Source organism: Ascaphus truei, chromosome 4 (genome assembly GCF_040206685.1).
Source record: "Ascaphus truei isolate aAscTru1 chromosome 4, aAscTru1.hap1, whole genome shotgun sequence".
Lineage (NCBI taxonomy): Eukaryota > Metazoa > Chordata > Amphibia > Anura > Ascaphidae > Ascaphus > Ascaphus truei.
Window position 1 is genome coordinate 416,122,015 of NC_134486.1, and position 13,680 is coordinate 416,135,694.

At 56.6% G+C, this 13,680-nt stretch overlaps 1 protein-coding gene and 1 long non-coding RNA gene across 2 annotated transcripts in view; one reads left to right on the forward strand and one right to left on the reverse strand.

Annotated features, from left to right (window-relative positions):
- Nucleotides 1-848, reverse strand: part of LOC142493975 (uncharacterized) — a 122,818-nt gene extending 121,970 nt beyond the window's left edge. The window contains exon 1 of the mRNA XM_075598801.1: nt 579-848. Within this exon, the coding sequence (XP_075454916.1) occupies nt 579-585 (7 nt within the window). The 5' untranslated portion in view covers nt 586-848. The remainder of the gene's footprint in view (nt 1-578) is intronic.
- LOC142493976 (uncharacterized) overlaps nt 1-13,680 on the forward strand; it is a 69,655-nt gene that overhangs the window by 35,094 nt on the left and 20,881 nt on the right. Inside the window, exon 2 of the long non-coding RNA XR_012801246.1 lies at nt 470-677. This is a non-coding gene — a long non-coding RNA (uncharacterized LOC142493976). The remainder of the gene's footprint in view (nt 1-469; nt 678-13,680) is intronic.

Sequence of the window (13,680 nt, forward strand, 5' to 3'; positions counted from 1 at the left end):
CTGCAATGCAGAGACCAGCAGAGACCAGCACAGATTGGATACGGGGGCGAGTAGGGGTACGTAATAACGCTTGCGATGGGATTTTTCTTTGGAGCGATTGGTGCTGCACCTGCAGCCCTGTAATTCTGGCACATACCCCGGGGCCCTCTGCGCCCCGATACAGGGCGTCACACCACAATCCCGCGATAAGGGCCATTCACTGGAATAATGGTTAATGCAGGATAGTGATGTAATAATCAGAGCTTAGTGAATCCTTCCCATAGCCCCCCAAAAATGGCGTATTAGTCAAAGACTGTTAGCTGCGAAAGGATTGCACACAGCTGCCCCCCAGAGCTATCCAGCAGAAAGACCCCTTTACTTTGAATAGGAATTTATTACTTTGTTAAATAAGTTGTTGTTCTTCGCAAAGGTTTAAAACGTGTCTCCTGAACGCCCCCCCAAATGTGAATATATATTCTCTTTATTCTAGAAAACAATGTCACCATCCTACTATGAGAACAGCCCTATCCAAGCTCACACCAAGCTCACATCACCGTCCCCAGAGAAGTGTCTGATTGATAACGGTGAACGCCACTGACCTGTCATCTTAGTTGCACTGTATCTTCCTCACTGTGACAGGAGCATAGGAACGATGTCCCAAGGGCAGCAGGAGGTCAGGATCCGTCCAGGTACGGCCGGTGAGTGCAAAGTGTGTGCTGTGTGTGTACGGCAGACTACACCAGTTATTTACTGCCAGCCAATGCTGGGCGTGGCAGAACAATGCTGAGTCCTTACAGTATGAATGCAAACACTTCCCTGCGTGTGAGCGGAGACCGGGGCTTCGGACTGGGCGGTTCATGGTCCTGGTAAACTTGGGGACATAAAAACACAGCAGTCACTTTCCGGCCTTTGTGCCAATAGCAGCCAGTAAAGCAGTAACCGGGCACAGATATGTCAATGCGTTGGCTTCTCCATCAAAGATTAATTACACCCGGCCAACTCCAGTCCTCAAGGGCCACCAACACAGGTCAGGTTTTAATGATACCCTGGCTTCAGCACAGGTGGTTCAATATTGAACCACCTGTGCTGAAGCAGAGATATCCTTAAAACCTGACCTGTTGGTGGCCCTTGAGGACTGGAGTTGGCCGCCCCGGAGTTAGACACTTGAATAACCCGTGAAATGTTGAGGCTGGTTGTTGAAGAAGGAAAGGGTCTCCCGTCCTCAAAGGGTCTCACACTGAAGAGAGAGACAAGACCAGGAAAAAGAGAGGACAAGGGCAAAGAACAACAGGGGGCGGAGGGCGGAGACACAGACCAAGGGACCAGGAAAAAGAGAGGACAAGGGGAAGAACAACAGGGCGCGGAGGGCGGAAACACAGACCAAGGGACCAGGAAAAAGAGAGGACAAGGGGAAGAACAACAGGGCGCAGAGGGCGGAAACGCAGACCAAGGGACCAGGAAAAAGAGAGGACAAGGGGAAGAACAACAGGGCGCAGAGGGCGGAGACACAGACCAAGGGACCAGGAAAAAGAGAGGACAAGGGTAAGCACAACAGGGGGCGGAGGGCGGAAACACAGACCAAGGGACCAGGAAAAAAAGAGGACAAGGGGAAGAACAACAGGGCGCGGAGGGAGGAGACACAGACCGAGGGACCAGGAAAAAGAGAGGACAAGGATAAAGAACAAAAGGGGGCGGAGGGCGGAGACACAGACCAAGGGACCAGGAAAAAGAGAGGACAAGGGGAAGAACAACATGGCGCGGAGGGCGGAGACAAAGACTAAGGGACCAGGAAAAAGAGAGGACAAGGGGAAGAACAACAGGGGGCGGAGGGCGGAAACACAGACCAAGGGACCAGGAAAAAGAGAGGACAAGGGGAAGCACAACAGGGGTGGAGGGCGGAGACACAGACCAAGGGACCAGGAAAAAGAGAGGACAAGGGGAAGAACAACAGGGCGCGGAGGGCGGAGACACAGACCAAGGGTCCAGGAAAAAGAGAGGACAAGGGGAAGAACAACAGGGCGCGGAGGGCGGAGACACAGACCAAGGGACCAGGAAAAAAAGAGGACAAGGGGAAGAACAACAGGGCGCGGAGGGAGGAGACACAGACCGAGGGACCAGGAAAAAGAGAGGACAAGGATAAAGAACAAAAGGGGGCGGAGGGCGGAGACACAGACCAAGGGACCAGGAAAAAGAGAGGACAAGGGGAAGAACAACATGGCGCGGAGGGCGGAGACAAAGACTAAGGGACCAGGAAAAAGAGAGGACAAGGGGAAGAACAACAGGGGGCGGAGGGCGGAAACACAGACCAAGGGACCAGGAAAAAGAGAGGACAAGGGGAAGCACAACAGGGGTGGAGGGCGGAGACACAGACCAAGGGACCAGGAAAAAGAGAGGACAAGGGGAAGAACAACAGGGCGCGGAGGGCGGAGACACAGACCAAGGGTCCAGGAAAAAGAGAGGACAAGGGGAAGAACAACAGGGCGCGGAGGGCGGAGACACAGACCAAGGGACCAGGAAAAAAAGAGGACAAGGGGAAGAACAACAGGGCGCGGAGGGCGGAGACACAGACCAAGGGACCAGGAAAAAGAGAGGACAAGGGGAAGAACAACAGGGGGCGGAGGGCGGTGACACAGACCAAGGGACCAGGAAAAAGAGAGGACAAGGGGAAGAACAACAGGGCGCGGAGGGAGGAGACACAGACCGAGGGACCAGGAAAAAGAGAGGACAAGGATAAAGAACAAAAGGGGGCGGAGGGCGGAGACACAGACCAAGGGACCAGGAAAAAGAGAGGACAAGGGGAAGAACAACATGGCGCGGAGGGCGGAGACAAAGACTAAGGGACCAGGAAAAAGAGAGGACAAGGGGAAGAACAACAGGGCGCGGAGGGCGGAGACAAAGACTAAGGGACCAGGAAAAAGAGAGGACAAGGGGAAGAACAACAGGGGGCGGAGGGCGGAAACACAGACCAAGGTACCAGGAAAAAGAGAGGACAAGGGGAAGCACAACAGGGGTGGAGGGCGGAGACACAGACCAAGGGACCAGGAAAAAGAGAGGACAAGGGGAAGAACAACAGGGCGCGGAGGGCGGAGACACAGACCAAGGGTCCAGGAAAAAGAGAGGACAAGGGGAAGAACAACAGGGCGCGGAGGGCGGAGACACAGACCAAGGGACCAGGAAAAAAAGAGGACAAGGGGAAGAACAACAGGGCGCGGAGGGCGGAGACACAGACCAAGGGACCAGGAAAAAGAGAGGACAAGGGGAAGAACAACAGGGCGCGGAGGGCGGAGACACAGACCAAGGGACCAGGAAAAAAAGAGGACAAGGGGAAGAACAACAGGGCGCGGAGGGCGGAGACACAGACCAAGGGACCAGGAAAAAGAGAGGACAAGGGGAAGAACAACAGGGCGCGGAGGGCGGAAACAGACCAAGGGACCAGGAAAAAGAGAGGACAAGGGGAAGAACAACAGGGCGCGGAGGGCGGAGACACAGACCAAGCGACCAGGAAAAAGAGAGGACAAGGGGAAGCACAACAGGGGGCGGAGACACAGACCAAGGGACCAGGAAAAAGAGAGGACAAGGGGAAGAACAACATGGCGCGGAGGGAGGAGACACAGACCAAGGGACCAGGACAAAGAGAGGACAAGGGGAAGAACAACAGGGCGCGGAGGGCGGAGACAAAGACCAAGGGACCAGGAAAAAGAGAGGACAAGGGGAAGCACAACAGGGGGCGGAGGGCGGAAACACAGACCAAGGGACCAGGAAAAAGAGAGGACAAGGATAAAGAACAACAGGGGGCGGAGGGAGGAGACACAGACCAAGGGACCAGGACAAAGAGAGGACAAGGATAAAGAACAACAGGGGGCGGAGGGCGGAGACACAGACCAAGGGACCAGGAAAAAGAGAGGACAAGGATAAAGAACAACAGGGGGCGGAGGGCGGAGACACAGACCAAGGGACCAGGAAAAAGAGAGGACAAGGGGAAGAACAACAGGGGGCGGAGGGCGGAAACACAGACCAAGGGACAAGGAAAAAGAGAGGACAAGGGGAAGCACAACAGGGGGCGGAGGGCGGAAACACAGACCAAGGGACCAGGAAAAAAAGAGGACAAGGGGAAGAACAACAGGGCGCGGAGGGAGGAGACACAGACCGAGGGACCAGGAAAAAGAGAGGACAAGGATAAAGAACAAAAGGGGGCGGAGGGCGGAGACACAGACCAAGGGACCAGGAAAAAGAGAGGACAAGGGGAAGAACAACATGGCGCGGAGGGCGGAGACAAAGACTAAGGGACCAGGAAAAAGAGAGGACAAGGGGAAGAACAACAGGGCGCGGAGGGCGGAGACACAGACCAAGGGACCAGGAAAAAAAGAGGACAAGGGGAAGAACAACAGGGTGCGGAGGGCGGAGACACAGACCAAGGGACCAGGAAAAAGAGAGGACAAGGGGAAGAACAACAGGGGGCGGAGGGCGGTGACACAGACCAAGGGACCAGGAAAAAGAGAGGACAAGGGGAAGAACAACAGGGCGCGGAGGGAGGAGACACAGACCGAGGGACCAGGAAAAAGAGAGGACAAGGATAAAGAACAAAAGGGGGCGGAGGGCGGAGACACAGACCAAGGGACCAGGAAAAAGAGAGGACAAGGGGAAGAACAACATGGCGCGGAGGGCGGAGACAAAGACTAAGAGACCAGGAAAAAGAGAGGACAAGGGGAAGAACAACAGGGGGCGGAGGGCGGAAACACAGACCAAGGTACCAGTAAAAAGAGAGGACAAGGGGAAGCACAACAGGGGTGGAGGGCGGAGACACAGACCAAGGGACCAGGAAAAAGAGAGGACAAGGGGAAGAACAACAGGGCGCGGAGGGAGGAGACACAGACCAAGGGTCCAGGAAAAAGAGAGGACAAGGGGAAGAACAACAGGGCGCGGAGGGCGGAGACACAGACCAAGGGACCAGGAAAAAAAGAGGACAAGGGGAAGAACAACAGGGCGCGGAGGGCGGAGACACAGACCAAGGGACCAGGAAAAAGAGAGGACAAGGGGAAGAACAACAGGGCGCGGAGGGAGGAGACACAGACCGAGGGACCAGGAAAAAGAGAGGACAAGGATAAAGAACAAAAGGGGGCGGAGGGTGGAGACACAGACCAAGGGACCAGGAAAAAGAGAGGACAAGGGGAAGAACAACATGGCGCGGAGGGCGGAGACAAAGACTAAGGGACCAGGAAAAAGAGAGGACAAGGGGAAGAACAACAGGGCGCGGAGGGCGGAGACAAAGACTAAGGGACCAGGAAAAAGAGAGGACAAGGGGAAGAACAACAGGGGGCGGAGGGCGGAAACACAGACCAAGGTACCAGGAAAAAGAGAGGACAAGGGGAAGCACAACAGGGGTGGAGGGCGGAGACACAGACCAAGGGACCAGGAAAAAGAGAGGACAAGGGGAAGAACAACAGGGCGCGGAGGGCGGAGACACAGACCAAGGGACCAGGAAAAAGAGAGGACAAGGGGAAGAACAACAGGGCGCGGAGGGCGGAGACACAGACCAAGGGACCAGGAAAAAAAGAGGACAAGGGGAAGAACAACAGGGCGCGGAGGGCGGAGACACAGACCAAGGGACCAGGAAAAAGAGAGGACAAGGGGAAGAACAACAGGGCGCGGAGGGCGGAAACAGACCAAGGGACCAGGAAAAAGAGAGGACAAGGGGAAGAACAACAGGGCGCGGAGGGCGGAGACACAGACCAAGCGACCAGGAAAAAGAGAGGACAAGGGGAAGCACAACAGGGGGCGGAGACACAGACCAAGGGACCAGGAAAAAGAGAGGACAAGGGGAAGAACAACATGGCGCGGAGGGAGGAGACACAGACCAAGGGACCAGGACAAAGAGAGGACAAGGGGAAGAACAACAGGGCGCGGAGGGCGGAGACAAAGACCAAGGGACCAGGAAAAAGAGAGGACAAGGGGAAGCACAACAGGGGGCGGAGGGCGGAAACACAGACCAAGGGACCAGGAAAAAGAGAGGACAAGGATAAAGAACAACAGGGGGCGGAGGGCGGAGACACAGACCAAGGGACCAGGAAAAAGAGAGGACAAGGATAAAGAACAACAGGGGGCGGAGGGAGGAGACACAGACCAAGGGACCAGGACAAAGAGAGGACAAGGATAAAGAACAACAGGGGGCGGAGGGCGGAGTCACAGACCAAGGGACCAGGAAAAAGAGAGGACAAGGATAAAGAACAACAGGGGGCGGAGGGCGGAGACACAGACCAAGGGACCAGGAAAAAGAGAGGACAAGGGGAAGCACAACAGGGGGCGGAGGGCGGAAACACAGACCAAGGGACAAGGAAAAAGAGAGGACAAGGGGAAGCACAACAGGGGGCGGAGGGAGGAGACACAGACCGAGGGACCAGGAAAAAGAGAGGACAAGGGGAAGAACAACAGGGCGCGGAGGGTGGAGACACAGACCGAGGGACCAGGAAAAAGAGAGAACAAGGGGAAGAACAACAGGGGGTGGAGGGCGGAGACACAGATCAAGGGACCAGGAAAAAGAGAGGACAAGGGGAAGAACAACAGGGCGCGGAGGGCGGAGTTACAGACCAAGGGACCAGGAAAAAGAGAGGAAAAGGGGAAGAACAACAGGGCGCGGAGGACGGAGACACAGACCAAGGGACCAGGAAAAAGAGAGGACAAGGGGAAGCACAACAGGGGGCGGAGGGCGGAAACAGACCAAGGGACCAGGAAAAAGAGAGGACAAGGGGAAGCACAACAGGGCGCGGAGGGCGGAGACACAGAACAAGGAACCAGGAAAAAGAGAGGACAAGGGGAAGAACAACAGGGCGCGGAGGGCAGAGACACAGACCGAGGGACCAGGAAAAAGAGAGGACAAGGGGAAGAACAACAGGGCGCGGAGGGCGGAGACACAGACCAAGGGACCAGGAAAAAGAGAGGACAAGGGGAAGAACAACAGGGCGCGGAGGGCGGAAACACAGACCAAGGGACCAGGAAAAAGAGAGGACAAGGGGAAGAACAACAGGGCGCGGAGGACGGAGGCACAGACCAAGGGACCAGGAAAAAGAGAGGACAAGGGGAAGAACAACAGGGCGCGGAGGGCGGAGACACAGACTAAGGGACCAGGAAAAAGAGAGGACAAGGGGAAGAACAACAGGGGGCGGAGAGCGGAGACACAGACCAAGGGACCAGGAAAAAGAGAGGACAAGGGGAAGAACAACAGGGCGCGGAGGGCGGAGACACAGACCAAGGGACCAGGAAAAAGAGAGGACAAGGGGAAGAACAACAGGGCGCGGAGGGCGGAGACACAGATCAAGGGACCAGTAAAAAGAGAGGACAAGGGGAAGAACAACAGGGGGCGGAAACACAGACCAAGGGACCAGGAAAAAGAGAGGACAAGGGGAAGAACAACAGGGGGCGGAGGGCGGAAACACAGACCAAGGGACCAGGAAAAAGAGAGGACAAGGGGAAGAACAACAGGGAGCGGAGGGCGGAGACACAGACCAAGGGACCAGGAAAAAGAGCGGACAAGGAGAAGAACAACAGGGGGCGGAGGGCGGAAACAGACCAAGGGACCAGGAAAAAGAGAGGACAAGGAGAAGAACAACAGGGGGCGGAGGGCGGAAACACAGACCAAGGGACCAGGAAAAAGAGAGGACAAGGGGAAGAACAACAGGGGGCGGAGGGCGGAGACACAGACCAAGGGACCAGGAAAAAGAGAGGACAAGGGGAAGAACAACAGGGGGCGGAGGGCGGAAACACAGACCAAGGGACCAGGAAAAAGAGAGGACAAGGGGAAGAACAACAGGGCGCGGAGGGCGGAAACACAGACCAAGGAACCAGGAAAAAGAGAGGACAAGGGGAAGATCAGGGGGCGGAGGGCGGAAACACAGACCAAGGGACCAGGAAAAAGAGAGGACAAGGGGAAGAACAACAGGGGGAGGAGGGCGGAAACACAGACCAAGGGACCAGGAAAAAGAGAGGACAAGGGGAAGAACAACAGGGCGCGGAGGGAGGAGACACAGACCGAGGGACCAGGAAAAAGAGAGGACAAGGGGACGAACAACAGGGATGGAGGGCGGAGACACAGACCAAGGGTCCAGGAAAAAGAGAGGACAAGGATAAAGAACAAAAGGGGGCGGAGGGCGGAGACACAGACCAAGGGACCAGGAAAAAGAGAGGACAAGGGGAAGAACAACAGGGCGCGGAGGGTGGAGACACAGACCGAGGGACCAGGAAAAAGAGAGGACAAGGGGAAGAACAACAGGGCGCGGAGGGCGGAGATACAGACCAAGGGACCAGGAAAAAGAGAGAACAAGGGGAAGAATAACAGGGGGCGGAGACACAGAACAAGGGACCAGGAAAAAGAGAGGACAAGGGGAAGCACAACAGGGGGCGGAGGGCGGAGACACAGACCAAGGGACCAGGAAAAAGAGAGGACAAGGGGAAGAACAACAGGGGCGGAGGGCGGAGACACAGACCAAGGGACCAGGAAAAAGAGAGGACAAGGGGAAGCACAACAGGGGCGGAGGGCGGAGACACAGACCAAGGGTCCAGGAAAAAGAGAGGACAAGGGGAAGAACAACAGGGGGCGGAGGGCGGAAACACAGACCAAGGGACCAGGAAAAAGAGAGGACAAGGGGAAGAACAACAGGGCGCGGAGGGCGGAAACACAGACCAAGGAACCAGGAAAAAGAGAGGACAAGGGGAAGATCAGGGGGCGGAGGGCGGAAACACAGACCAAGGGACCAAGAAAAAGAGAGGACAAGGGGAAGAACAACAGGGGGAGGAGGGCGGAAACACAGACCAAGGGACCAGGAAAAAGAGAGGACAAGGGGAAGAACAACAGGGCGCGGAGGGAGGAGACACAGACCGAGGGACCAGGAAAAAGAGAGGACAAGGGGACGAACAACAGGGATGGAGGGCGGAGACACAGACCAAGGGTCCAGGAAAAAGAGAGGACAAGAATAAAGAACAAAAGGGGGCGGAGGGCGGAGACACAGACCAAGGGACCAGGAAAAAGAGAGGACAAGGGGAAGAACAACAGGGCGCGGAGGGTGGAGACACAGACCGAGGGACCAGGAAAAAGAGAGGACAAGGGGAAGAACAACAGGGCGCGGAGGGCGGAGATACAGACCAAGGGACCAGGAAAAAGAGAGAACAAGGGGAAGAACAACAGGGGGCGGAGACACAGAACAAGGGACCAGGAAAAAGAGAGGACAAGGGGAAGCACAACAGGGGGCGGAGGGCGGAGACACAGACCAAGGGACCAGGAAAAAGAGAGGACAAGGGGAAGAACAACAGGGGCGGAGGGCGGAGACACAGACCAAGGGACCAGGAAAAAGAGAGGACAAGGGGAAGCACAACAGGGGCGGAGGGCGGAGACACAGACCAAGGGACCAGGAAAAAGAGAGGACAAGGGGAAGAACAACATGGCGCGGAGGGCGGAGACAAAGACTAAGGGACCAGGAAAAAGAGAGGACAAGGGGAAGAACAACAGGGGGCGGAGGGCGGAAACACAGACCAAGGGACCAGGAAAAAGAGAGGACAAGGGGAAGAACAACAGGGGTGGAGGGAGGAGACACAGACCAAGCGACCAGGAAAAAAAGAGGACAAGGGGAAGAACAACAGGGCGCGGAGGGCGGAGACACAGACCAAGGGACCAGGAAAAAGAGAGGACAAGGGGAAGAACAACAGGGCGCGGAGGGCGGAAACACAGACCAAGGGACCAGGAAAAAGAGAGGACAAGGGGAAGAACAACAGGGCGCGGAGGACGGAGGCACAGACCAAGGGACCAGGAAAAAGAGAGGACAAGGGGAAGAACAACAGGGGGCGGAGGGCGGAGACACAGACCAAGGGACCAGGAAAAAGAGAGGACAAGGGGAAGAACAACAGGGCGCGGAGGGCGGAGACACAGACCAAGGGACCAGGAAAAAGAGAGGACAAGGGGAAGAACAACAGGGCGCGGAGGGCGGAGACACAGACCAATGGACCAGTAAAAAGAGAGGACAAGGGGAAGAACAACAGGGGGCGGAAACACGGACCAAGGGACCAGGAAAAAGAGAGGACAAGGGGAAGAACAACAGGGGGCGGAGGGCGGAAACACAGACCAAGGGACCAGGAAAAAGAGAGGACAAGGGGAAGAACAACAGGGAGCGGAGGGCGGAGACACAGACCAAGGGACCAGGAAAAAGAGCGGACAAGGAGAAGAACAACAGGGGGCGGAGGGCGGAAACAGACCAGGGGACCAGGAAAAAGAGAGGACAAGGAGAAGAACAACAGGGGGCGGAGGGCGGAAACACAGACCAAAGGACCAGGAAAAAGAGAGGACAAGGGGAAGAACAACAGGGGGCGGAGGGCGGAGACACAGACCAAGGGACCAGGAAAAAGAGAGGACAAGGGGAAGAACAACAGGGGGCGGAGGGCGGAAACACAGACCAAGGGACCAGGAAAAAGAGAGGACAAGGGGAAGAACAACAGGGCGCGGAGGGCGGAAACACAGACCAAGGAACCAGGAAAAAGAGAGGACAAGGGGAAGATCAGGGGGCGGAGGGCGGAAACACAGACCAAGGGACCAGGAAAAAGAGAGGACAAGGGGAAGAACAACAGGGGGAGGAGGGCGGAAACACAGACCAAGGGACCAGGAAAAAGAGAGGACAAGGGGAAGAACAACAGGGCGCGGAGGGAGGAGACACAGACCGAGGGACCAGGAAAAAGAGAGGACAAGGGGACGAACAACAGGGATGGAGGGCGGAGACACAGACCAAGGGTCCAGGAAAAAGAGAGGACAAGGATAAAGAACAAAAGGGGGCGGAGGGCGGAGACACAGACCAAGGGACCAGGAAAAAGAGAGGACAAGGGGAAGAACAACAGGGCGCGGAGGGTGGAGACACAGACCGAGGGACCAGGAAAAAGAGAGGACAAGGATAAAGAACAAAAGGGGGCGGAGGGCGGAGACACAGACCAAGGGACCAGGAAAAAGAGAGGACAAGGGGAAGAACAACAGGGGGCGGAGGGCGGAGACACAGACCAAGGGACCAGGAAAAAGAGAGGACAAGGGGAAGAACAACAGGGGGCGGAGGGCGGAAACACAGACCAAGGGACCAGGAAAAAGAGAGGACAAGGGGAAGAACAACAGGGCGCGGAGGGCGGAAACACAGACCAAGGAACCAGGAAAAAGAGAGGACAAGGGGAAGATCAGGGGGCGGAGGGCGGAAACACAGACCAAGGGACCAGGAAAAAGAGAGGACAAGGGGAAGAACAACAGGGGGAGGAGGGCGGAAACACAGACCAAGGGACCAGGAAAAAGAGAGGACAAGGGGAAGAACAACAGGGCGCGGAGGGAGGAGACACAGACCGAGGGACCAGGAAAAAGAGAGGACAAGGGGACGAACAACAGGGATGGAGGGCGGAGACACAGACCAAGGGTCCAGGAAAAAGAGAGGACAAGGATAAAGAACAAAAGGGGGCGGAGGGCGGAGACACAGACCAAGGGACCAGGAAAAAGAGAGGACAAGGGGAAGAACAACAGGGCGCGGAGGGTGGAGACACAGACCGAGGGACCAGGAAAAAGAGAGGACAAGGGGAAGAACAACAGGGCGCGGAGGGCGGAGATACAGACCAAGGGACCAGGAAAAAGAGAGAACAAGGGGAAGAACAACAGGGGGCGGAGACACAGAACAAGGGACCAGGAAAAAGAGAGGACAAGGGGAAGCACAACAGGGGGCGGAGGGCGGAGACACAGACCAAGGGACCAGGAAAAAGAGAGGACAAGGGGAAGAACAACAGGGGCGGAGGGCGGAGACACAGACCAAGGGACCAGGAAAAAGAGAGGACAAGGGGAAGCACAACAGGGGCGGAGGGCGGAGACACAGACCAAGGGACCAGGAAAAAGAGAGGACAAGGGGAAGAACAACATGGCGCGGAGGGCGGAGACAAAGACTAAGGGACCAGGAAAAAGAGAGGACAAGGGGAAGAACAACAGGGGGCGGAGGGCGGAAACACAGACCAAGGGACCAGGAAAAAGAGAGGACAAGGGGAAGAACAACAGGGGTGGAGGGAGGAGACACAGACCAAGCGACCAGGAAAAAAAGAGGACAAGGGGAAGAACAACAGGGCACGGAGGGCGGAGACACAGACCAAGGGACCAGGAAAAAAAGAGGACAAGGGGAAGAACAACAGGGCGCGGAGGGCGGAGACACAGACCAAGGGACCAGGAAAAAGAGAGGACAAGGGGAAGAACAACAGGGCGCGGAGGGCGGAAACAGACCAGGGGACCAGGAAAAAGAGAGGACAAGGAGAAGAACAACAGGGGGCGGAGGGCGGAAACACAGACCAAGGGACCAGGAAAAAGAGAGGACAAGGGGAAGAACAACAGGGGGCGGAGGGCGGAGACACAGACCAAGGGACCAGGAAAAAGAGAGGACAAGGGGAAGAACAACAGGGGGCGGAGGGCGGAAACACAGACCAAGGGACCAGGAAAAAGAGAGGACAAGGGGAAGAACAACAGGGCGCGGAGGGCGGAAACACAGACCAAGGAACCAGGAAAAAGAGAGGACAAGGGGAAGATCAGGGGGCGGAGGGCGGAAACACAGACCAAGGGACCAGGAAAAAGAGAGGACAAGGGGAAGAACAACAGGGGGAGGAGGGCGGAAACACAGACCAAGGGACCAGGAAAAAGAGAGGACAAGGGGAAGAACAACAGGGCGCGGAGGGAGGAGACACAGACCGAGGGACCAGGAAAAAGAGCGGACAAGGGGACGAACAACAGGGATGGAGGGCGGAGACACAGACCAAGGGTCCAGGAAAAAGAGAGGACAAGGATAAAGAACAAAAGGGGGCGGAGGGCGGAGACACAGACCAAGGGACCAGGAAAAAGAGAGGACAAGGGGAAGAACAACAGGGCGCGGAGGGTGGAGACACAGACCGAGGGACCAGGAAAAAGAGAGGACAAGGGGAAGAACAACAGGGCGCGGAGGGCGGAGATACAGACCAAGGGACCAGGAAAAAGAGAGAACAAGGGGAAGAACAACAGGGGGCGGAGACACAGAACAAGGGACCAGGAAAAAGAGAGGACAAGGGGAAGCACAACAGGGGGCGGAGGGCGGAGATACAGACCAAGGGACCAGGAAAAAGAGAGAACAAGGGGAAGAACAACAGGGGGCGGAGACACAGACCAAGGGACCAGGAAAAAGAGAGGACAAGGGGAAGAACAACAGGGGCGGAGGGCGGAGACACAGACCAAGGGACCAGGAAAAAGAGAGGACAAGGGGAAGCACAACAGGGGCGGAGGGCGGAGACACAGACCAAGGGACCAGGAAAAAGAGAGGACAAGGGGAAGAACAACAGGGCGCGGAGGGCGGAGACAAAGACTAAGGGACCAGGAAAAAGAGAGGACAAGGGGAAGAACAACAGGGGGCGGAGGGCGGAAACACAGACCAAGGGACCAGGAAAAAGAGAGGACAAGGGGAAGAACAACAGGGGTGGAGGGAGGAGACACAGACCAAGCGACCAGGAAAAAAAGAGGACAAGGGGAAGAACAACAGGGCGCGGAGGGCGGAGACACAGACCAAGGGACCAGGAAAAAGAGAGGACAAGGGGAAGAACAACAGGGCGCGGAGGGCGGAAACACAGACCAAGGGACCAGGAAAAAGAGAGGACAAGGGGAAGAACAACAGGGCGCGGAGACACAGAACAAGGGACCAG